General features: G+C 44.9%; 1 protein-coding gene and 1 long non-coding RNA gene across 2 annotated transcripts in view; one reads left to right on the top strand and one right to left on the bottom strand.

Moving 5' to 3' along the window:
• LOC115830954 overlaps positions 1 to 21,409 on the bottom strand; it is a 35,380-nt gene extending 13,971 nt beyond the window's left edge. The window contains exons 1-4 of the long non-coding RNA XR_004026502.1: positions 21,287 to 21,409; positions 11,835 to 11,923; positions 6,336 to 6,420; positions 3,574 to 3,682 (exon numbers count right to left, since the gene is read on the bottom strand). This is a non-coding gene — a long non-coding RNA (uncharacterized LOC115830954). The remainder of the gene's footprint in view (positions 1 to 3,573; positions 3,683 to 6,335; positions 6,421 to 11,834; positions 11,924 to 21,286) is intronic.
• MMP2 (matrix metallopeptidase 2) overlaps positions 1 to 24,552 on the top strand; it is a 115,966-nt gene that overhangs the window by 50,508 nt on the left and 40,906 nt on the right. The window contains exon 2 of the mRNA XM_030796923.1: positions 23,645 to 23,918. Coding sequence (XP_030652783.1) covers positions 23,844 to 23,918 — 75 coding nt within the window. The 5' untranslated portion in view covers positions 23,645 to 23,843. The remainder of the gene's footprint in view (positions 1 to 23,644; positions 23,919 to 24,552) is intronic.

Genomic DNA, 24,552 nt, shown 5'->3' with positions numbered 1-24,552 from the left:
ATTTCCCAGGCCAGTTGGCAAATAGCTTCACAATCTCCCCTTCACTGTGCCAGGTACCCTGGCTCCTCCCCACCTCTTGCCTCATCTAGCAACAAATACCTGGCACAGTCAGGGGTCTCCAGGACCCTGTTCTAGTGTTTAACTCAGTGTTCTTTCTGATTGGCAAGTATCTGTGGCTTATTGATAGTTAAATAAATTGACAACCACTCCTGTTAGGAATACCCACCTCAAAGGTTGCTGTAAGGGGTAGGTGAAATGATGTGAAAGAACTGTGATATAGGGTTTGGCCCAGAGATCTCTCTCACACACACACACAGAATGAATGAATGAATGAATGAATGAATCCCTGTGCTACTTATAAGGAAGAGCCTTGCCTTTTTTTGCACATGGCAAACCATACTCTCTTTCTCTCTCTCTTTAATAAATCTTAAAGATCATTCTACTTCTAGTTCCATTTCTTCCTCTTTACATGGAGGAAAACTGAGATCAGGCAAAATTTACTGACTTATCTAAATGAGTCCACTTTTATGCATTGTAGGTTTGAGGGATCGTTGGAAAGATCTTTTGCTCAAAAACATTCCTTTCATCCAACTGCCACAAAGCCTGAAATTTCACCACTAGCATTTTAGCCATCTTTAAAAATTGAACTCACACTTTTCAAGGTATTTCTCAAAGCCCACTCTCTTTAAGCTAGAAATGACCCAGGGTCATCCTGAGAACCTCAAGCGCTGGGCTGGAGGGTGGTAAAAAAGAGATTCTGAAAGAAGTTGAAAGGAGACCTGGGACATGCCAAAGACACATGCATCCAACTTTAAAACTGTGTGACAGGCTGGCTATGCATTAGATTGTCCCACTGGGGCAGTTGTGCATTTGTGCTGTTGCATAATACAGAAGGACAAAAAGCATAAATACCAACTGATCACTTCATTCAAAAGAACTTCCAACAAGGAAGCCAGACCCCTTTGATTCTGCCTTATGCTTAGGCAAAGCTAAAAGTCGTTTTCATACTGTTGGTCAAGGGTTTTTCAACTGGATGCCTGGAAATGTTTTTCACAGATCTACAAAGCATGGATCATACAACAAAGCCTCAAAATATACAGGGGCAAAAATGTAGCTGGGATTGTATCTATTCATATATACAAATTGGTTCCACCACTGGGTTAATGCTAACTGCTGGAGTCCAACATCCCCTGTATTAGATATATCTTTATCCGCTGACAGTTGAATTCGATCCACCTGTACATTATTTTGAGGACAGGTGTCGAGAGCTAACCAGTTGCTGGTATATGCTAGTCTGTTTCCCCCAGAACACAATACTGTCATGCTCTGTGTAATGATGTTTCAGTCAATGACAGGCTGCATATATGACAGTGGTCTCATAAGATTATAACGGAGATGAAAAATTCATATCACCTAGTGACACGGTAGCCATTGTAACATTGTAGTGCCATTGTAACATTGTAGTGCAATTACTTTATTTTTTATAAATTTAGCATGGCCTAAGTGTACAGTGTTTATAAAGTTTCTAGTAGTATACAGTAATGTCCTAGGCCTTCACGTTCACTCACCACTCACCCACTGACTTACCCAGAACAAATTCCAGTGCTGCAAGCTCCATTCACAGTAAGTGCCCTATACAGGTGTACCATTTTCTACTTTTTATACCATAATTTTACTGTACCTTTTCTATATTTACATATGCAAATGCTTACCATGGTGTTACAATTGCCTACAGTATTCAGTGTGGTACATGCTACACAGATTTGTAGCCTAGGAGCAAAAGGCTATTCCATATAGCTTATACCATCTAGGTGCTGTAAGTACACTCTATGAGGCTGGCACAATGATGAAATAGCCTCATGATGCATCTCTTAGAACACATCCCCATCTGTCACCAACACATGACTGTAAAATACAACATCCAATAATTTGACTGATTGTTTAGAAGATCAGAATCTAAAGAAATTTTTTTAAAACTTCTGGAAAAACAGGGGTTAAAATTCTGGCACTTTTCTTCAAACATCAATATTTGTGACTTATTAATTACCAATGGATGGTCACCAAACGAGGAAGGATCTTCCCATCAGAGTCTAATTAGTTTCATTGTCTTTTTTTTTTTTTCTGGATTCCATTGTATTTCACTCTACCCTTCGGCTGCCTGTTTTAATTAATTTTGCACTACATTCAAAGGTTTTGCTTTTGTGCCTCTCTGTTTGATTTAAATTCCTTTTTGCAAATAAATAAATAAATAAATAACTATCAAAGCTAACGAGGCTCTGAAGATTTGAGATGTAAATATCATATGCAGATTCTTTTTTGGTCCCAGCTCAGCAGAAGACCAAAAATAACACTTGAAAGTTTGATTAAGAAATCTCAGGCTCCCCATCTCATGCCTCCCTCCAGACAATCTTTCTGCTGGCATTTTCAGTTATTTGACAAAAAAAATCAAGCCCCCCAAACCCAAAACTTCAAGAGCAAGCTCCTTTCAAGACTAGCTCAGATGGGCATGGTATTGTGCTGAGCTGCTATTTAAGATCCATCCCGGACTGACTGATTCCTGTCTGTCCTGAGAGGTCTGTGCATGTCAATGCATACACTCACCACACACACACACACACACACACACACACCTTCATATGCATCCACAGACACACAAAATTATTTTCACACACAAACTCACCCATATTCATACACACATACCCTCATGCCCACTCACCAATGAAAACTCAAAACACACATATTTTCACACATGCAAACTCATCCATGTTCATACACACATACCTTCATATACACTCACCAACACAAACTCACAACACACATTTTCACACATGCAAACTCACCCATATTTATACACACATACCCTCATACACACTCACCAATTAAAACTCGCAACACAGACATTTTCACACATGCAAACTCACCCATATTCATACACACATACCCTCATACACAGTCACCAACACAAACTCACAACACAACATTTTCACACTCATATGTGCACGAACTCACACACTGATATACACATACTCACCCACATGTTAGTAGACTCATACACATTCCTGCATGCATTCACACACGGATTCCATATGCACACACATTCTCCCACACACCTGACACATACATCATGCTTTTGCAGATCAAGGTTCCAGTTTCACATCTGGTGTCACCTCTAGTACATTTTCATACACACCCTCAAAAGAGATCTCTGCAAGAAATTCCAAGACTCCCCACCCCCTTCCCGGCCCACCATCGTCCTTTTGGGTGTATTCTGGGGCAGCCTGGGGCACAGTTATTAAACTGTATCCCAAAGAGCTCTTCCACTATGCAATCTGCTTTTGCCTGAGATCTCTGTATCCTTTACTGAGAAAGTCTGATTCATTTCCCAGAAATTTTTATCTGCTATTAATCTTTCAGGATATGGTTAGTGTTGTGATATATTCAGATATTGTTTTCGGGTGGCAGGGGGAGGGGAGGGCAGATTTCAAGTGGCCTTCCCCTGGCAGTTTCGGAGATTACTCAGTGCTTATAAGCAGCTCAGAACTGTGTGACAGCATTTCCAAGCAAGGGACTTACAATCATGTTTCATTAATTCGACGTGAATGAAGCCTCATTTCTGGCCTTGAGGAGCTTAAGATGTATGTGAAATTAATAACAGAACAGATGTCTTCACAATTTGGTTCCTCTGGAAAAAAAAAAAGAAAAAGGAACCTGATTACTTTGAAAACTTCAATGCTTTAAAATGCAGACCTAGGGAGTTTTTACTCCAGGGTAAAGAGTTACGCCTTGATATCGTCCACGTCTCAGAACTAAGTGGAATTTAAATGTCAGGTTTATATTAAATAGTCATATTCCCCATCATGACATATAATAAACAACAGCTTATTACTTTCATTAATAAGATGTGTTGGACATTTAAACTAAAGCTTTGGAGATAAAGCCTGTACCTCCTGAGCAGGAGGTGCAGGGGAGACACAGGGAACACATGGGGGAATATTCAGGCAGCCTGGTTTTTAGCTTTCTGATGATTTAATCATTGATTCCTCATAGGAAAACAAAATGCATCTGTGCTCACACAAAACTCACCACTTTCTAAAGAAGTTGAGCCACCTCCCGCGGATGTGTGTGCCGGAGGCCGAATGCTGTGTTTCACAGGACACTTGAAGTCCTGCCTCTTTTTTATTATTTCTTCCTGCCTGAAGTCTTGTTTCTTTATCTAGGCTTCTGTGACACTAAGTGCCTCTCAAGCTGAATTTTAACACTCCTCAGGGCGCAAGTGTGACTGCACACCAGGGGGGCTGGGTTTTTATTTCTGAAAGTCCAAAGAGGAACAGTGTAATGGGAAAATTACCCAAGGGGAAGTTATTCTGGAGGAGCAGGAAGAGAGAACAAAGGCCCCCAGGCACATGGCCAGGAGTTCCCCTTGCCCTGGGTAAGCAAGTGAATGAAGCTTTCAGGGGAAAGCGGTGCTAAATGGGGAAGCCCAGGGTTCATGTTAGGTCTCAGAATCTGGTCTAGTGTAATGACCCTTCTCTGTTTCCAGTGCCACTGTGTGTCCTTGAAACTGTCACCTTCCCCCCTTTGCCCCATGGAGAAAACAAGAGCATTGGACCAAATGACCTGCCAGCTTCTCACTTCGACATTCTCCATGTCCTCTAAATTTGGCTTCCATGACATTTATTTTACTATGTCTACCTACTCCTCTCCACCTCCTTCCTCTCAAAACTGGACTGGGTGTGGGGTGCCATGGTACGGTCACCTCTGCTGATTGCCCCAGACACAAAGGTCAAAACGAGCTCGCAGGGCAGGGGGTCTTCTCTGGTCCCAGCTCTCCCTAGGGATGTGGCCTTGGGTAAGATGCATGCTGTGGGTGCCAAGCGTGGTGTCTCAAGATGCATGGTGTGGGCACCGGGCATGGTGGCTCGTGACTGTAATCCCAGCACTTTGAGAGGCCAAGGTGGGAGGATTGCATGGAGTTTGAGACCAGCCTGGGCAACATAGTGAGACTCTGTCTCCACAAACAAAAAGAAGGCAGGCATAGTGGCACATAGCTGTAGTCCCAGCTACCTGGGAGACTGATCTGGGAGAATCGCTTGAGCCCAGGAGGTCGAGGTTGCAGTGAGCTGTGATCATGCCGAGGTTGCAGTGAGCTGTGATCGTGCCACTGCACTCTAGTCTAGGTGACAAAGCAAGAGCCTATTTCAAAAAAAGAAGAAAAAAAAAAGATACACGTGTGTTTGACCCTCGGACTTTTTATGTGGAAAGGGATGGAATGACCCTCAACCAGGACTGTCATGAGAATGGTATGAGCTGGTGCACACTGCATTTGGTACAGAGCATAGAAGCATAAAACTCCTGTTAGTATTCACAGCTAGGGATCACAAGCAATGTGCAGGAGAGAGGTATCCCGGGGTGACTGCACTTTTGGAAACTCCCTGGGCGCTGGTGTTGAAGGAGGATTGCCTAAGTCTTCCTTACTCTTGATTGATACGGGGGCTGTGCATGCACAGCAGTGGAGACCCAGGTCAGGATGCAGAAGGCGGGCCCCATCCAAGGGAGTGGGGGCAGCTCAGTGTCAGGCGCTTATCACCCCTGGTGTGTATCCCAGTGGTGCTATGTAGCAATGCCAGGCCTTCTCCCTCTTCAGGGAAACCAGGAATGTGGAATTTCATGTGAAAGCTTCTAAGTTTTGAGTAGAGATCACTACAAGTCTGCAAGCCATTACTTGAAACCATTGGGGCCAGTGGTATTTCAGTATTTAAATTTTCAAATTTAAAAATATTATACAATGAGATAACCATTTATAACATGACATCTAAAAGAGGGGTCTGGGAAAACATGTCACAGCCAAGCCCATTAATACTTTGGCATCAAAATAATTATACTCACAAAGAGTGGTGAGACATGGGACTCAACACTTTCTCTCCTTGTGGGGACCAGGCCAATCCCCCACCACATTAGCAGAGTCAAGGCAATTGTGGCTGAGGCCTTGTGACCCAGTTTCCTGCAGCCAGCCCCACTCACTCCTGGGAGAATCATAGGAGCCATAAAGCTTTGGGATTCCTGAACTGAAAAGACCATGACAACCATTGTGTAAACCCCATAAACACTGCATAAGGTCACCACACAGCTGCGAGTGACAGAATCCCAAGCCACATAGGCTTAAACGAAGAACAGGAATAGGAATCAAGTTTATTAGGTTTTAGGAGAGAAAAGTACAGAGGTGTCTGTTCAGGATCACCTGGATCCAGGTGCTCCAACAATGGCCCCTGGACTCAGTTTCTATCTCTCTGCTCCACGTTTGGCTGTGTTGGTTCCTTACTCACACAGATATTTACCTCGTGGTGGCAAAAAGGCTGCCAGAAGCTCCAGCTCCACGTATTTCTGGGATTGGTCCCCTGGGAAACAGCATCTGTTCTGTCCCTAGAGCAAAAGCCATAGGTTATCTCTAGGGCTCTGAAGGGGTCCCTTGCCCATCCTGGAGCCAATCACCACAGCGGTCAAGGTTCCCTGCCTGCCTGGAACTAAGGATAGGTTCCTTCTGGCCCATTCTACGCAGAGTTCAGAGCCAGAGAAACCAAATGGAGGCCTGGGTGGGGGCAAAACTGTAGGTGTCTATTACCAGCGTGACTCAGGAAACCCTTTCATTTCAGCAGAGCAGACAATGAAACTAAAAGAGGAGGTGAAATTTGGCCAAAGTCACACAGCATGGTCACTGGCAAAGCCAAGGTTGTGACCCCGATCTCTCACAGTTTGGAAATCCTTGCATTGTACCACATGTAATAAGTGGAGCCTGCTCGGAGGCCTTCCCCCATTTCCTATGTCTCCTCACCCCCTGAGGGGGAAGAGATGAGGAAAACCAATATGCTAACAAGCACACGCCCCCATGAGCGTGCACACACGCGCATGCGTGCACACACACACACGCACATAACCCTCATGAGCAAAAAGATCACAGCACTCTATTAGCAAGCTTTTGCCAGACTAACCACAATTTATCTTTTCTTCTCTTATACATCCCTCATCTCTGGAGAGGTCTCTACTGAGTCCAGCGCAGAGTTAGCACCCAATAAATGTTGACATTATTATTGTTGTGATTATTATTTCTCATACTACGAATTACTCTCTTCCACACTCTCCTTGGCCTAATCTGTTAATTTACCTTGAGGTGCAAATGATTAAGCAGAGTGAATATGAATGGCCAAGCAGAAGGACCAACGAAGTCGGCATTTTTAATAAGAGCCAGAGCCTGAATTCAGCAAAAGGCATAAAACTCTCATAATTATTAATGTGCATAGCTCTTTCCAGTTTGCAGACTGGTTTCTCATTCACCTCATTTGATTTTTAAAAAACAAAAAACAAAAGCAAAAAAATAACACTGTAGTGAGATTAGAAGGGAATCATCTCCAACCACAGAAAAGAAAGCCGAGCACTCCCCAAAACACATTTAGCTAAGGTTTCCCAGGCTTTCCTGGGAGATCTGGGATAGAACTGGAGTCCTAGTTTAGAAACGTTTTACTAAATGTACATGTGTATGCATGCATGCACATAAGCATCCACACACACTCATACTATTAGAAATACAGGCCTGGAGTGGTGACTCATGCCTGTAATCTCAGCACTTCGGGAGGCCAAGGTAGGAGGATCACTTGAGGCTAGGAGTTCAAAACCAACCTCGGAAGCATAGCAAGACCTTGTCTCTACTAAAAATAAAAATAATTAGCCGGGCGTGGTGGCGCACATCTATAGTCCCAGCTACTTGGGAGGCTAAGGTGGGAGGATCACTTGAGCCCAGGAGCTGGAAACTGCAATGAGCCATGATTGCACCATTGCACCCCAACTTGGGCAACAGGGCATCCATGTCTCAAAAAAAAAAAAAGAAAGAACAGAAAAGAAGGGAAAAGAAAAAGGAAAAGAAAGAAAGAAAAAGAAAGAAAGGAAAAAGAAAGAAAGAAAGAAAGAAAGAAAGAAAGAAAGAAAGAAAGAAGAAAGAAAGAGAGAAAGAAAGAAAGAAAGAGAGAAAGAAAGAAAGAAAGAGAGAAAGAAAGAAAGAAAGAAAGAAAGAAAGAAAGAAAGAAAGAAAGAAAGAAAGATCCCCTAGAAAGTAATTAGTATCTCCATTTTACTGACCAGGAAACAGAGATTCAGAAAGAGTTTAAGTAACATGTCTAAAGTTGTACAGCTAGACCTAACCATTTCCTCCTGTTATCCTCTGGCCTAGGTGACCTGTCATTTGATTCTACCCAATTTCTCTCTTTTTGAAGTCAGGAAGCATGGGTGTTCAGGTCCTAACCATGAAAAAAGTGGGAAGAAGGTGGTTTTTCCTGGCCCCCACTAGAGGTCAAGTCAGGTGCATTCATTCACTTCACAACATTTACTGAGTTCCTGAGTTCCTACTATGTGTTAGTTCTCTTAGCCTTGAGGTTTTGAAGGGTTTGCAGGGTAGAAGAGAAAGGAGAGAGAACAGTCCTTTTTAATTAAAGTATAATTGATTCCATAAATGTTTGTTCTTGGGCTAAAGCCTATATTGGCAAACACCAACGGAAAAATAAGTTCAAGAATCAAGCCAGCAATATTGTATACGTATCTCATCTACATCTATATCTCTCTATATATTTATGCATAATATTCTATTTTAGAAGGTAATACATACATGTGGTGGAAAATTTTAAGTTACAAAGTCTCTTTCACATACCAGCCACCCAGTTTCACCCCTTAGAGACAAAGACTTGTTTCTCGCGAGTCTATCTAGAGAAAGTGAAGCATGTACTATTGAGTCTGCTTATTTCTCCAGAACCTTTTCAAAAGAATATACTGTCAAACTTTGTGATATTTGCCAATGTGGCCAATGAAAAACAGTACAATTGACCCATGAACAACATAGGAGTTGGATTGCCAACTCCTATCACAGTCAAAAATCTGTGTGTAACTTTGGTCTCCCCCAAAACTTAACTACAAATAGCCTACTGTGGACCTTACCAATAACATTAACAGCTGACACATATTTTGTACGTTATATGTATCATATAGTACAATCTTACTATAATGTAAGCTAGAGAAAAGAAAATCATTAAGAAAATAAAATATATTTACTATTCATTAAGTGGAAGTGTCTTAAAAGGCAGGCACACTTCATGTAACTTTTTTTTTTTTAATTTGAGATGGAGTCTTGCTCTGTCACCCAGGCTGAAGTGCAGTGGTGTGATCTCAGTTCACTGCAACTTCTGCCTCCAGGGTTCAAGCGATTCTCTTGCCTCAGCCTCCCAAGTAGCTGGGATTACAGGCACCCGCCATCATGCCCGGACAATTTTTGTATTTTTAGTAGATAAGGGGTTTCATCATGTTGGCCAGGCTGGTCTCGAACTCCTAACCTCAGGTGATCTGCCCACATCGGCCTCTGAAAGTGCTGGGATTACAGGCATGAGCCACCCGCGCCTGGCCTTTATGTAAATTTTTCAAAAAAATTCATCGTGTAAGTGGACCTGTGCAGTTCAAATCTGTGTTGTTCAATGGTCAACTGAATTTCATTTTCCTTGAGTGGCTTGCTCATATTCTCAGCACATTTTTCTGTTCAGTCATTTGACTTTTTCTTATTGATTTATAGAAATTCTTTATGCATTCAGAAAATTTGTTATTGTAAAATGGGAGCTGCAAGTATTTTTCCACATGTATTTTGCTTTACTTTAATGTTTGCTTTTTTGTTATGCAGCCTTATAAAGATTTTCTTGTAGGCAAATTGATCAATGTTTTCTTTTATGGTTTCTGATGACTCAGTCATATTCTGAAAAATCTTACCAATTCTGAGATTATTTTAAATTTTCTCTGTATTTTCTTCAATTCTTTTATGTTTTATTGTATGTATGAAAACATTGATTCATCTGGAATTTATTTTTGTATAAGTTGTGAGGTAGGGATCCAACTTTATATTTTTTCCAGATGAGTACCCACTTATTCCAAATATTTATTAAAAGATGTATTAAATGAGCCTTCTTTACCCTAGTTTTTGAAGTTCCCAAACCTTAAAAGCAGCTGTTATTTCAGTGTTCTTTACTTATTTCATTGCTGGAAGGTTATATAATGATTTCAAACTGATAATACCATTCACAATGCTTGTGGGAGCCATTTTGCACAAAGTTTAGATGATATAGATAAAACTACTTTGATGAAGAACAAGGGCAGTAAGTACACACCAACCAAAGAGCTACATCCAACTGATGTTAAAAATAAAAAACATGGTGGGAATACTTCACATTATGCACCTCTGATTGTGTTTAGGTTTCAGCCACCAAGAGAAAAAAAATTTAAATACCGCAACGGGATATGAAAGTGCATTGCTCTGTAAGCAAAAATTTGTCACATGAAAGTTGAGGAGGGTCTTATGTGAAATGCAATTCCTAGTACACATCGACTCATCCCCAGCTAGGACAGCTTCCAGAACGTGCTGCTAAACTTGAGGTTGTGACCCTGCAGCCATGACACTCAACCATCCCTCAACCAGAGCTCACCTCATTGCTCTACAGCAACAGTTTTAACTACTGGGGCCTGCCTGGAGCTTGAGGTGATCTTGGGACCTGCCTCCCACCAGGGGAGGCCTAAGTGCTCTTTAATCTTCTTAGAGCAAAATCCACTGAGCAAAATTATAATTTGATATCGCTGCACTTAACCAACAGAAACTCATAAACCATCTTAACATCATAATGCATTGTGAAAAAGAATTGCTAAGTACCATGAAACATATGAGAACCCCAGGCTTCCATTCATCTCTAACTTTATGCTAGGGCAGCATATTAAAGTGATTTCAACTTCAGAGCAGAGCTCCCCAAAGAGTGCTCCAGTCTTAATTAAAATGTCAATGAAATACAAAAGTGCATAAGGGACACTTTCTGAAATCATTCCTTTTTAGCTTCTGGATGGCCGGCTCATCCTTTTCCTCAAGTCTGCCTGCATGCCCACTCAACACAAGTACCCAAACTACCTTTCTTTTCTGCCATGAGGGAGCCCTTACCTAGACTTTGTGGTTTTTTTGTTGTTGTGTTTTTGTCGTTGTTGTTGTTTTTGAGACAGAGTCCCACTCTGTCACTCAGGCTGGAGTGCAGTGGTGTAGTCTTGGCTCACTGCAACCTCCAACTCCCAGGTTCAAGCGATTCTCTTGCCTCAGCCTCCCGAGAAGCTGGGATTACAGGCACCTGCCACCACGCCTGGCTAATTTTTTTATTATTTATTTATTTATTTTGTATATTCAGTAGAGATGGGGTTTCGCCATGTTGGCCAGGCTGGTCTCAAACTCCTGACCTCAGGTGATCCTCCCATCTTGGCCTCCCAAAGTGCTGGGATTATAGGCGTGAGCCACCACACCCAGCTGCCTAGAACTTTTACCATTCCCATGGGAGACTGGAGTGAGGTGGGCTGCAGAGTCTTCTCTGCATCTTAAGTTAAGGCATTGGTTAACATCCCCTGGGTGCACAACCCAGAACTGCAGAATGCCGGATGAAGGGGAAGATTAGGGCAAAGTAAGAAAATACCAGCCTCAGACTGGCTGGTGCAGTGTCAGCAAACTGAGGGGAACAAGAGTGACAAAAGATTTTCTTTAAGTTAAGAATTGATAATGCAGATACCTATGGGGCTGACCAAGTGATGTAGCTGAGGATACTGGGGAGGTGTGGGGATAGTAGGAAATGGTAGGGACTGTGGTGAACCAGAAATCATTCTCCCTTCAAAAGGAGCAGCTGCTATTCAGCTTCAAGATTGTTTTCATGTGGAGTGCAAACCTGGTGTTACTATGTCTTTTGATTTTTTTTTTTTCAAGAAAAGTCAGAGCCAGCTGTGGTAGCACTCACCTGTAATTCTACCTACTTGGGAAGTTGAGGCAGGAAGATTGAGCCCAGGAGGTTGAGGTCAGTCTAAGCAATGTAGCATAACACTGTCTCTTAAAAAAAAAAAAGAATAAAAGCCATAAATCTGCATTTTTAAGTGTGAAATCTCCTGATTTTGTACTGGCTACTAATTATTTGGAACTCTTGTGAGGGTCAACTCTATTATACACACACAAAATGTATGTGGACAAACTCTGGCCTTCAATCCTGGGAGGGGGCTGTTAGGCCTCAGCTTTGTCGCTTTTCTTAATTTTAATATCCATTCATCCATCCCTCCATCCATCCCTTTACCCATCCATATATACATTCATGTATCCATCCATTTATTTATTCATCCATCCATTCATCCATCCATCCATTCATTTACCCATCCATCCATTCACTCATCTATCCATCCATCCATTCACTCATCTATCCATCCGTCCATTCATTCATCCATCCATGCATTCATCCACCCATCTATTCATTTGTTCATTCACCTATTCATCTATTTATATGTCCATCTCTGCATCTGTTTATCTACTGAATATTTATTAGTGCCTTCAGGTGTAAGATAATGAGATAGAAATGAGAATGAGTCCAACCCCAAATTCAATCTCATCTCCAGCCTTATCCTGGTCCTATTCTTGACTTTGGAAAGGGAGACAGGCAGGTATAGGTTTTAAATAATATTGTGTGCATACTTTTACAGGCCAGGGATTAAAAGTCAATGCTGGCTGGGCCCCATGGCTCATGCCTGTAATCCCAGCACTTTGGGAGGCTGAGGTGGGAAGATTGCTTGAGGCCAGGAGTTTGAGACCAATCTGAGCAACACAGCAAGACCTTGTCTCAACAAAAATAAAAATAAAAATAAAAATAAAAAAGTCAGCTGTGTATGGTGGTGCATGTCTGTAGCCCCAGCTACATGGGAGGCTGAGGAGGGAGGATTGCTTGAACCCAGGAGGTAAAGGCTGCAGTGAGCTATGATGGCGCCACTGCACTCCAGCCTAGGTGACAAATGAGATGTCTCTAAAAATAATAGAAAACTAAAAATTTTAAAAGTCAATGTCCTTAGACCTGTCTTGGCCTCTCAGTTGTGTGTGACCTTGAGCGAAACCCTTTCCACCTTTAGGCTTCTCCTTTTCCATAGCACAAACCAGAGAAACATTTATGAGACTCTAAGTTGGCACAGTGGTGATTTCTGCTCAGTCCTTGATCTCATCTCAGGCCCAAGGCCAATGCTGATCTTTGTGCTGACATCACCTCTGTTTAGAGAGCTTGTCTTAATAGGCTCTCCTGCTTGAATCTGCCCATGACTTCCTCCCTGTGCCCTGCCTGGACCATAGCCACAAGAAATGCCTCCATAATTGCTGACATTGCAGCATTTCGAGTCTTTAACAATGGAGAGCCTAGGAAAGTGGCATCTATCACCACCTCAGAGAGTAGTGACTGCCTGGGCTACAGCCAGAGAGCTATTGCCGAGTGAGGGACTTCCTCCTCTGTCCCCTGGCAGTCCTAACCCTGTCCTTATGCATGGTGGGGGCACATACGTATTTTATTTTATTTATTTTTTTTTTTGAGACATAGTCTTGCTCTGTCGTCCAGGCTGGAGTGCAGTGGCACGATCTTGGCTCACAGCAAACTCCGCCTCCCGGGTTCACGCCATTCTCCTGCCTCAGCCTCCTGAGTAGCTGGGACTACAGGCACCCGCCACCAAGCCTGGCTAATTTTTTGTATTTTTTTAGTGGAGACGGAGTTTCGCCATGTTAGCGAGGATGGTCTCGATCTCCTGACCTTGTGATCCACCCACCTTGGCCTCCCAAAGTGCTGGGATTATGGGGGGGGGGCATGTACTTTTAATAACGTGGGGAAGGTACGCCCTGCCTCACAGGTGGTGGCCCTTCTTGCTGTTGATGTGAGGTCCCTGGGAAGATGCCAGCCACAATCATCCACCACCTGATGTCATAGATAGCTTGTGAGGGCAGCGCCCCTTGACTCCCACTTCTGCATCCCCGGTACCTTGCAGAGATGGCACATAGCAGGGCAACGTTGGTAGATTAACGGACTCACTGGGGAAAGAATCGTTTCACTGATGGAGAACTCAGGAACAAGAAAGGAGAAGAAACTTGCCTAAGGCCTGTTCCTCTCTTCTCCCTCTCACTGTCTTCATACACACCATGCACGCACACACACACACACACACACATACACACACACATCCAGATACCAGACAGGCACACACAGTCACACATAGACACTCACACAGAGGTACTCAGTTCCCAGACAGACACACTCACATGCAGACACTCACACTTACACATAAACACTCAGATACCAGACAGAAACACACATTCACACTCAGACACTCACATTCACACATAAACACTCAGATACCAGACTCATACACTCACACAGGGACACTCACACACTCACACACTCAGAACGGAAACATACACATATGCACGGACTGCTATAGTCTAAATGTCTGTATTCCCCCAAATTCCCATGTTGAAATCTTAACTCCCAAGGTGATGGTGTTAGGAGGCAAGGCCTTTGGGCAGTGACTGGGTCATGAGGTAGGAGCTCTTGTGAATGGAATCAGTGCCCTCATAAAAGAGGCCAGAGAGAGACCTCTTGCCTCTTCAACTACATAAGGACATAGCTGGAAGTCACTGTCTGTTAACCAGAAAGGGATCCCCTGCCAGACACTGAATCTGCTGGTGCCGTGATCTTGGACTTCCCAGCCTCCAGAACTGTGAGCAATAAATTCTGTTATTTTAAGTAACCCAGTATATGACATGTTGTTATGGCAGCCCAAATGGACTAAGACACAGGCACGCATACACAGACAGACATACACAGACAGACACATAGACACACCCCTAGAGATACATGCTTACACACTCAGACACACATATGTACAGACCACATACACATAGATACATGTATACATAAACACATGCACACAAACATGTGTATACACGGGCACATAAAGACACACATAGACACATGCTGTCACACACACATACCGATATAGACCCTTCTCTAACCTTTTCCCTGCCTTTTGCTCCTGGAAGCCACTCCTGTATCAACAGCAATTCACCTAGTCCTCTTGCTCAAATTCATTGTCCCAAGTGCAGAGGTGCCCTCTGTCTTACACCTCTGTCAAAGTCACACACGTTGTCAGGTTCATGCTAAATATTTGACTTCTCATTCAAGTTGCCACTCTCAGGAAAACCTTATCCTTGAAACAGAAGTCTTCTTCCTGGGCCTTAGGAAAAAGAATCAACCTGGAAGGACATTTCCACTGGTAGGGAGAGATTTCCTCATCATTCTTCAAATCCAGTCTTCAGGAAGCATTTACTTCTCTTGAGATATGAGTAGGGAACATACCAATTCATGGCTTTGGCTGGATAAAACATTTTTGTCCAGAGTTGTAAAAATGCAATGTAGCTTTTTTGATAAAAAGCTTAAGATGGGCCAGGCATGGTGGCTCACGCCTGTTATCCCAGCACTTGGGAAGGCTGAGGCGGGTGGATCACCTGAGGTCAGGAGTTCAAACCAGCCTGGACAACGTTGTGAAACTCTGTCTCTACCAAAAATACAAAAATTAGCCAGGCATGGTGGCGCCGGCCTGTAATCCAGTGACTTGGGAGGCTGAGTCAGGAGAATCACTTGAACCCAGGAGGCAGAGGTTGCAGTGAGCCAAGATTGCACCATTGCACGCACTCCCAGTACTAGACTCTGCCTCAAAAAAAAAAAAAAAAAAAAAAAAAAGCTTAAGATGGTGCTGTTAGACCACTAATGCCCACTTTCTGTGTGCCTATTTCTCAGGGTTTTCATTTTCCTTATCTGCTTATCTTTTCCTTTGTGTCTTAGCTCATGAATCCGTATATGTCTCCTGCACACGGTCGCTGGTTTGGAGCCTTTTGGGGTCTGTTTTCTGATCATCCATCCAGCAAGAGACCTTTACTCAACTGCTGTTCAAAATTTATGACACTGTGTCATCTCCAGCAGACAATTTGGCCATAATTTCACATTTGTGTCCTTTCAAATAACTCAAACGCTTTTTTTCCCATTGCCCTAGATGCCCTATTTGGGAGGCAGGGATGGGAAAGATATGCCTGGGTTTGCTTTGGCTTTGTTTCAGCCAGTTGCTGAGAAGTAGTATATATTTTGTTCAGCTCATCTGTCTTTCCAGCTTTTGATCAATAGCAGAGTGTGTGTGTTTTTATCCAAAAACCAACCAAATGTATTCAACAGATTATACATTAATTTTACCATCATGACATCGTATGAACAGATAATCCACAAAAAAGCTCCATATTTCCTAAAAGTGAATTTAATTATAAGTAGTAATGTGTGCTGGAGAATTATAATTATGAAAAGTCATGTTCTGTAAGTCTGAAATGACAGATTATATTTCAAAGGCTTATTGCAGAGGAATTAAAGGACCCAATTTATTAGTTGTAAATGTATGATTATTGCAGCTTTGCTTTACACACACACGCACACATACAATCTCAGCATATTCTAGCGGGATTTAATACATATAATCCTTTCGGCAAGAACCATATTTTGCACCAAAAGCTGCCACTCCATTAATTTGTTTGTGAGACAGAGACAGGCAACTAATCTTTGTCTTTTGATTCCTGAAGAGCAATAATTTCAAGTACTTTGTGGGCATGTTTTGCGCCCCCTACTCCGGTCCCCACAAAGCGATTAAGAAGTTGACATGGATTGAAGAATAGAAATACTATTGCCCAAAAAAAAAACAGAGAGGGTCTCATGAAGGCTGGGAGGTGCTGAGGCTGCAAAGGACTTGGCCCTGGGCTATTTATTCATACAACGAATATTTATTGAATGTCTGCTATGTTCTAGGCACCATACTAAGTATATTCTATCTGCTACCTCAATTGAGCCTCTCAGAACAACACCCAAAGGTAGATATATTGTAAACTTATTTCACAGATGGGGAAACTGAGGCTAGAAGAAATCATCAACTAACCTGCCAGGGTAACTGAGTTTATGAGTGGTGGAGGCAAGACGTGAATGCAGGTGTGTTGGTGAAAACACACACTTTGGGGCAGTCTGGCACATCTACAGCCACATCAAGTGGAGTGAGAGGGCTGTGTTTATAACACTCTCAAAGACAGAGCTGGGGAAGGAGGAGTCAATTGTGCTGGGTCAAGATGTGGAGGATGGCATCAAGGGAAGCCCAAAAGGATAAAATGAGACTTTGTAGGCACAACATCGAGCCACAGCCTGAAGGAGAAGAAAGTTTCTCCAGGCACAGAAAGAGTATTCCTGGCAGAAGGAACAGGTTGCAAAGTAGACAGGTTCAGAAGAACATAAAGAAAAGGGGCCTTGTGTTTGCAAAGGTGTGACAAGGACTTAGGGTGTAAGAGAGAGCTGAGGAGAGGGACAAAAGGCAAAGGCAGGAGGTAAGCCTGGAATAGTCCATGGCAAAAAGCCTTTACTGCCAAGCTAAGAAGCTTAGTTTTCTCCTGTAGACAATGGGGAGCCAGTTCATGAGCATGAGTTGGTTGTATTGGAGGGCGAGATGGTCAACTCACTTGCCTACAGGGCCAAGTAGGTAAGAGATATGAATGACAGACCTAGTGAGATTGGGTTCAGGCCTGTAATCCCAGTAATTTGGGAGGCCAAGGCGGGCAGATCACCTGAGGTCGGGAGTTCGAGAGCAGCCTGACCAACATGGAGAAACCCCGCCTCTACTAAAAATATAAAATTAGCCAGTCGTGGTGGCACATGCGTATGATCTCAGCTACTCAGGAGGCTGAGGCAGGAGAATCGCTTGAACCCCGGAGGCGGAAGTTGTGGTAAGCCAAGATCGCGACATTATACTCCAGCCTAGGCAAAAAAAGTGAAACTCCATCTCAAAAAAAAAAGAAACAGAAACAGCACATCCTAACAGCAACCATCCTAAAAGGGCGGTTCCTATTTTGTTCCAGTTTACTGTGGATACTGGGAATTTGCTAAGGAAGGCTAGAAATATTAGTGACTTGGTAAATTCATTGCAAAAATAGCCCCAATCTTCCGCCTCTTTAAACTTTTTATAAGTGACTTTGTACCCTCTCCCATTGCAAGTTAGAGTCTATTTCCCCACCCATTGAATCTGCTTTGACTCACTGAGTGTGTCAGAAACAAAGTTGTGTCTGTTCTGAGCCTAGGCTTCAAGTGGCCTTGCACATTTCCATCCTCTGCCTTGGAAGCCACCTCCACCGTGAAGACAAGCCCAGGCTGCACTGCTGGGGACCAGAGCCCACATGGAGCAGAGCCACACCATCCCATGGGCTGCCTAGACCCGCCCAGCTCAGCTGACCCATCAGCTCTGCAGATGAAAGAGAGCCCAGCCCAGATCAGCTAAGCCTGGATCAGCAGAACCACCCAGCCAGCCTGTTGACTAATTTTTAAAAAATGTTGTATGAAACCATTATGCTTTGGAATGGTTTGTTAGGCAGCAACAGCTAACTGATATAGCAACTAATTCATGTTTTAAAAAGCAGCTCAGGCCAGGCACCGTGGCTCACACCTGCAATCCCAGCACTTTGGGAGGTCAAGGCAGATGGATCACTTGAGGCCAAGAGTTTGAGACCAGTCTGGCCAACATGGTGAACCCCTGTCTCTACTAAAACAACAAAAATTAGCTGGGTGTGGTGGCACACACCTGCAATCCCAGCTACTCAAGAGGCTGAGGCAGGAGAATCGCTTGAACCCGGGAAGCAGAGGTTGCAGTGAGCCAAGATCACGCCACTGCACTCCAGCCTGGCAATACAGTGAGACTCTGTCTCAAAAAAAAAAAAAAAAAAAAAAGCAGCTCTATGTGACTCCCTCCCTCCCCCTACAAACAAATAGAGGGTTCAGAAACTTAGTCAACAGCATTTCTGGTTCAACAAGCATCAAAACTAGCTGAGTTCTAGGTCACTGGGGTGGGGCAGAGGAGAGGTCTAAGGACATTTCACACCCTGATACCAGTCTGTCCTTTCCTTGGGGGTTTTCCAACCACGGACTCCCTTGCAGCCTCAGAATCCCCGAAAACAGCTCGCCCAGGCCCCACCCAGCTTCCCTCCTGCAGTGCCTATGCCCAGTTCATGCACCAGTCTCCAATCCAGCCATCTCCTCTCACCCCTGGCCCTCAGCTTCATTTGTCTGGGCCTGTGACACCCAAGGTCTTGGAACCCTATTAGGTTGGTGCAAAGGTAATTGCGGTTTTGCCATTGAGAGTAATGCAAAACCACATTTACTTTTGCACCAACGTAATAGATGCTGAAAAAATGGCCTTGTTTGGGAGCTCGGAACAGCAGCTGGCTGAATTCAGGGAGGCAGGACTGACCAGGATCCCCACAATCCTCACTCCCCTGGGGAGTGGCCCTTCCGAAAAGCACCCTGCAGCCCCCAGGCTGATTTCACTGGGATACGCAGGAAGCCATCCGCTCCTGCTCACAACAGCTACTCAGCACTGACTGTTTCAGACACAATTCTCAGCATCAGATGAGCAGAATCTAACACTCTCAGACACCATCTGAGGTGGGCTTACTGAATATCACCCTTGGAACGATGTGGAATTGTAAAAGAAGAAAAAAGAACCTCTCTTTGCTAGAGTGGGGTCTTATTTCCGGCAGCCAAAGAGGCCAGGGCTGAAAAATGGCCAACTGGCCTCTGAAGCAGAATCTCACGATGAAACAAGCCTCAAAAAGCATTTACTAGCATTTCTGGTCATGGCTGTTACGGATGAAATGGTGCCTCACCTTCTGCACCCCCTCTGGCCCCCACACCTTCTATATTCCTATCTCAGGGATTCTCCACAGGGACCTGGAAGGACAGCTGAGTGGACCGAGAGACCACGTGGGGCCACCGTGAGGGGTCAGGGGACAGGGAGAGTGAGCTGCCCAGGGTGACTGCAGAGAGGGGAGCTTGGGAAACAGAGAGAGACCACAGCGAGAAAGAGCTGAGAGCAGCCTGAGCCCGTGATTTTCAAGACCCCCAGCTGGCCTCCCAGTGTTCTTGTAATCATACTCCGATTCCCTTCTCCTTAGTTAGTCTTAGGGGGCTTCTGTTTCTTGCTCCCAACTGCTGCCTCACTAAGATAGCTTCATTTCCAGATCTCTCTAAGGATTGCAGCCTTTCCAGCAATTCCTGCCTGGGATGGCTGCTCCTCCTGGGATGGCTGCTCCTCCAGGCCTGGCCTGGAATGGAAGATTCCAGGTGAGAACCTGCAGCATTGCTGCTTCTGCGGCATCATCCACCTCTGAGAACCGCCCCAGAGGACAGGCGAGGCTGAGGAGCCTTCCAAGAGCTCCATGTGTCTGTGAATGCCTTCAAAACCTGGTCTCAGTGCATCCTTTTTGCACCCACAGCCAGATAGCTGATCACACAACACCAGGATAAAGGGGCCCCACCCTTTTTCTGTCATGGGAAAGGAAATTGCCCAGGGAAGGCCTTGCCCCGTACAGACATGGCAGGCAATGCTGACAGCTACAAAATCCTTCTAGAAGCTGTTGTCTTTCAGTTATTAAGACTATGAGGGCCGGGCATGGTGGCTCACACCTGTAATCCCAGCACTTTGGGAGGCTGAGGTGGGCAGATCACAAGGTCAGGAGTTTGAGACCAGTTTGGCCAACATGGCAAAACCCTGTCTCTGCTAAAAATACAAAAAAAAAAAAAAAAAAAAAAAGCGTATGCCTGTAATCCCAGTTACTTGGGAAGCTGAGGCAGGAGAATCGCTTGAACCTGGGAGGCGGAGGTTGCAGTGAGCCAAGATCACGCCACTGCACTCCAGACTGGACAACAAAGCAAGACTCCATCATGGAAAAAAAAAAAAAAAAGAAGGCAGGCTGCCTAGCTTAGCTTTGCCATGAGTAATCCACTTACCAACTAAGCAACATTTGTGCAAGCTATTTCACCTCTGTGTGCCTCAGTTTCTTCATCTATAAAATAGAGATAGTCATTTTACACCCCTCAATAAATGTCTTTTGAATCAATTAATCAATACTTGTAAAACACTTAGCATATTGGGCATATTGTAAGCCCTTGTTCAATGTAAACTTTAAATGACTGGCTTTCTTTCTTTTCTTTTCTCTCTCTTTCTTTCTTTCTCTTTCCTCTGTTTCTGTTCTGTCTCTCTCTTTCCCTCTTTCTCTCTTTCTCTCTTTCTCTCTTGGAAGGTCTCACTCTGTTGCCCAGGCTGGAGTGCAGTAGTGCAATCATGGCTCACTGCCTACAACCCCACTGTAAGTCCCTCTGGGATTCCATGATGGAGGTACTTATTCCAATTAGGGTCAAGCTGGAGGAGGAGGAGGCTGTGGCCTAGCTGTCAATTCCTCAGGGCTGGTCACTGGGGAGGAAGGGTAGGAACCAGCTGAGTTCCCTGAGAGTGGGAACAGGAGATGCAGAAAGGTCCGGATTTGGAAACTGACTTGGGTATCACAGTTAGGGCTCCAGGGCACTCCAGCCTGCGGTGGGAGTTTGTAGGTGTCTGAGCTGTGGCTGGGAGGGCAGTGGAAGAAAGTCAAGCTGTGCCAATTTTCCTATTTGAAGAGAAAGGGAGCAGGGGAACCCGAGTTCCAGGTGACACCATCGGGAAGACAAGCTCTGTCCTCAGCCCAGCCTGGGGGGAGGACTGGGTTGCAACTTACAGGAAAGAGGATTGACTGGATTCTTAGAAAAACAAGAGCCAGGGCTTGTTGCTGTGCAGAGGGATTGGGGTCACCAGCTGGCTGTTGTTACCGTGACTGATTCCTGATGCTTTGGAATTCAAGGGCAGGAGGCATTTGGGGCACTGGCTGAATCTTGGCTCCCTGACCCCTCCTCAGCCCCCTTTCTGGGCCCCACAACATATAAGATGTTCTGATTGTCTATTTCTCCTCCCTTCTTATTTTACTCTTCATTTGGTGGAGTGTGTGGTAGGGATAAAATCTTAGAGATGTTTATCTGAGCCATAGAGAGACCCTATGAGTGGTGCATGGGAAATAGACAAGTAATCCCAAGCTCACCTTGCCTGGGTGCCTATGGAGGGCAATTGTGCACTAGTGGTAGAGTGTGGTGGGGACCTGGGCCTGGGTAGGCAGGGGAGAGCTTCCGGACAGGGGCTGGTGGATTAAGGTCATGCCCATAGTTGGGAAGCCACCCACACAGAATCACAGCATCTCAGAAGGGCAGTGCCAGAAAAATCCCCAGGGACCTCATTTTCCTTGGAACACAACCCAATTCCTTGGCTTAGCCAATCAGGCCTAGCGCATCTGGACCCAACTTCATCTCCCTTCATTCCTCCACTGCATCAGTAGGGTCATTTGGGTATAGGCCACAGAAGTAAACTCTGGCCAACATAAGCAAAGGGGGATTTGTTAGAATAGGATAAGGGAGCCAGACAACTGGAGCAGACATCAAGGTGGGGACACCAGGCCTCAGGGTCCCACAGCTGCTGTGCCTGGGCTGCCATTGTTCCATCTATATCTATGTCACGCAAGGTCATATGAGTGGGCCAGGCACGGTGGCTCACGCCTGTCATCCCAGCACTTTGGGGTGGATCACCTGAGGTCAGGAGTTCGAGACCAGCCTGGCCAACATGGTGAAACCCCGTCTCTACCAAAAATATGAAAATTAACCAAGCCTGGTGGTGGGCATCTGTAATCCCAGCTACTCGGGAAGCTGAGGCAGGAGAATTGCTTGAACCCAGGAGGCAGAGGTTGCAGTGAGTCGAGGTCATGCCATTGCACTCCAGCCTAGGCGACAAGAGTGAAACTCTGTCTCAAAAAAAAACATATGAGTATCCCATTGGCTCAGCCTAGATCACAGCCCCACCCTGGCAGGGTAGTAGGAGGAAGGCTTAGAACTGTCTTGGCTTCTGAAGAGGGCAGGACAGTAACCCAATCCACCTTCCCAGCAACACTGTCCTCAGTGGGGAGGAGGGACAACTCCCAAGGAGGTGGGGAGACATGTTCTCCAACCAAACCCACAAAAGCTCATTGTGCCTGTCATTCTGCTCCAGCCACGGTGGCCTTCTTTCTGTTCCTCAAATACAATAAGCTTGTTCCCACCCCAGGGCCTTTGCACTTGCCATCTGCTCTACCTGGAACACTCTTCCCCTTGTTCTGCATGTGGCTGCTTCATTTTCCTCCTTCAGGACTCAGACCTAACAAGGGCCTCCAAGAGGCCTTCCCTGACCACCCATTCTCAAGTTGCCCCCATCAGATAATCTTGACCTCATCTCTCCCAGGTCTCCCAGCCATCTAAAATTACCTTGTTTATGAGTCTGTTTGCTCTGTATTTCCTGTCTCCCCACTGGAATGCAAACACCACAAGAGCAATGACTGTGGTTAATTGCTGCTATATATCCAGCACTTAGCACAGGGCTTAATAAACATTTACCAGGCAAATAAACATATACAGACAGAGAGCCCCAGAGGGAGGGTGCTTTGGCCAAGGATGACCAGAGAAAATACTGATGTCACTGAGGGTGCAGAAGCCAAATGTTGCCTGCTCCAGGGGCACTGGATGGCACCAGCCTAAGAGTGTGGGCACCAGAGCAGATTGCCTGGGTCAACACTCACTCTCTGTGTAACCTTGAGTGAGTTTCTTAACTTCTCTATGCCTTAGTATCCTCATGCATAAAGAGATGACCATAATAATAATGCATTCTCAGGGGCTGTGATAAGGATCACATGAACTAATATATGTAAAGTACTTAGAACAGGGCCTAACAATATTGTAACATTGTCGACAAGTGCAAGCTATTATGATTGGAAGCCTTCCATGTCGTTATTTCTGATTGACAGGTCAGTGCCCAACCCCATCCTCAACCCAACCAGGATGAAGAACGGGCAAGCCAGATAGCTACAGTAATCGACAGACAGACAAACAGGAGCATCATATGACCCAGGGGCCAGCAAGTCTCACCCCAGTGGCACCATCTTACTTTTGCAGAGCTCTTGCTCGCAAAGTGCAGCTAGGGGAACCCAGGCCTCCTGATGGCAAATGCTCCTTCTTTCTGCCCCCTACGTGCCAAGAGCGAGGAGGGAAGGTATCTGTTGGCTCACTGTGTGGTCTTGGGTGAGTACATGTGACTCTCTGGGTCCCCATTTCCTCATCTTTAAATTGCAAACAAGAACCTCAGTCTGCCCGGTCTCCCTCTTAAGAGGATAAGTAGTGCCAACAAATAGTAAATGAGCTTTCTGAGACGTAAAGTGGATGCTGATTTTATTACCAAACAGGTGAGGAGCAGGTGCAAATACTTCAGCAGAAGTATTTGCAAGGTCATGATTCTCAAAATTTTCCAGAGTTAAGAATCGCATGGGAATCTTGTTTTGTTTAAAATATAAATTCTATGCATGCATTCCCCCAAATTCTGATTATGTAGCTCTAAGATGGAGTCCCAGAATTTTTTAAAGAACCTCATCCTCAGGTGATGCTGAGGCTGAAGCTAATGGACCGTGATTGTGCATTAAAGCCAGTAGATGGTGCCATGAGCCCAGAGAATGGGCTGATCCAGGAAGCTCTGAACCCTGTGGCTGCGTCTCCAAAAGTGGCCACCAGATGGCGCAGCCTATCTGCAGAAGGAAGCGCGCCTTAGAAATGTGGGATCGGGGCTGGAGTCATCCCGCCTTAGCGAACCTGTGGTCTGAGAGATGCACAGATCCTTCCCTGCCCAGGTAGTTCTAAGCCCAAGGAGGAGCTCGGCGGCCAG

The sequence above is a fragment of the Nomascus leucogenys genome, chromosome 2, assembly GCF_006542625.1.
Source record: "Nomascus leucogenys isolate Asia chromosome 2, Asia_NLE_v1, whole genome shotgun sequence".
In the NCBI taxonomy this organism is placed as follows: Eukaryota; Metazoa; Chordata; class Mammalia; order Primates; family Hylobatidae; genus Nomascus; species Nomascus leucogenys.
Note: the sequence above shows the minus strand (reverse complement) of the source record. Positions and strands in the feature narration are given on the sequence as shown.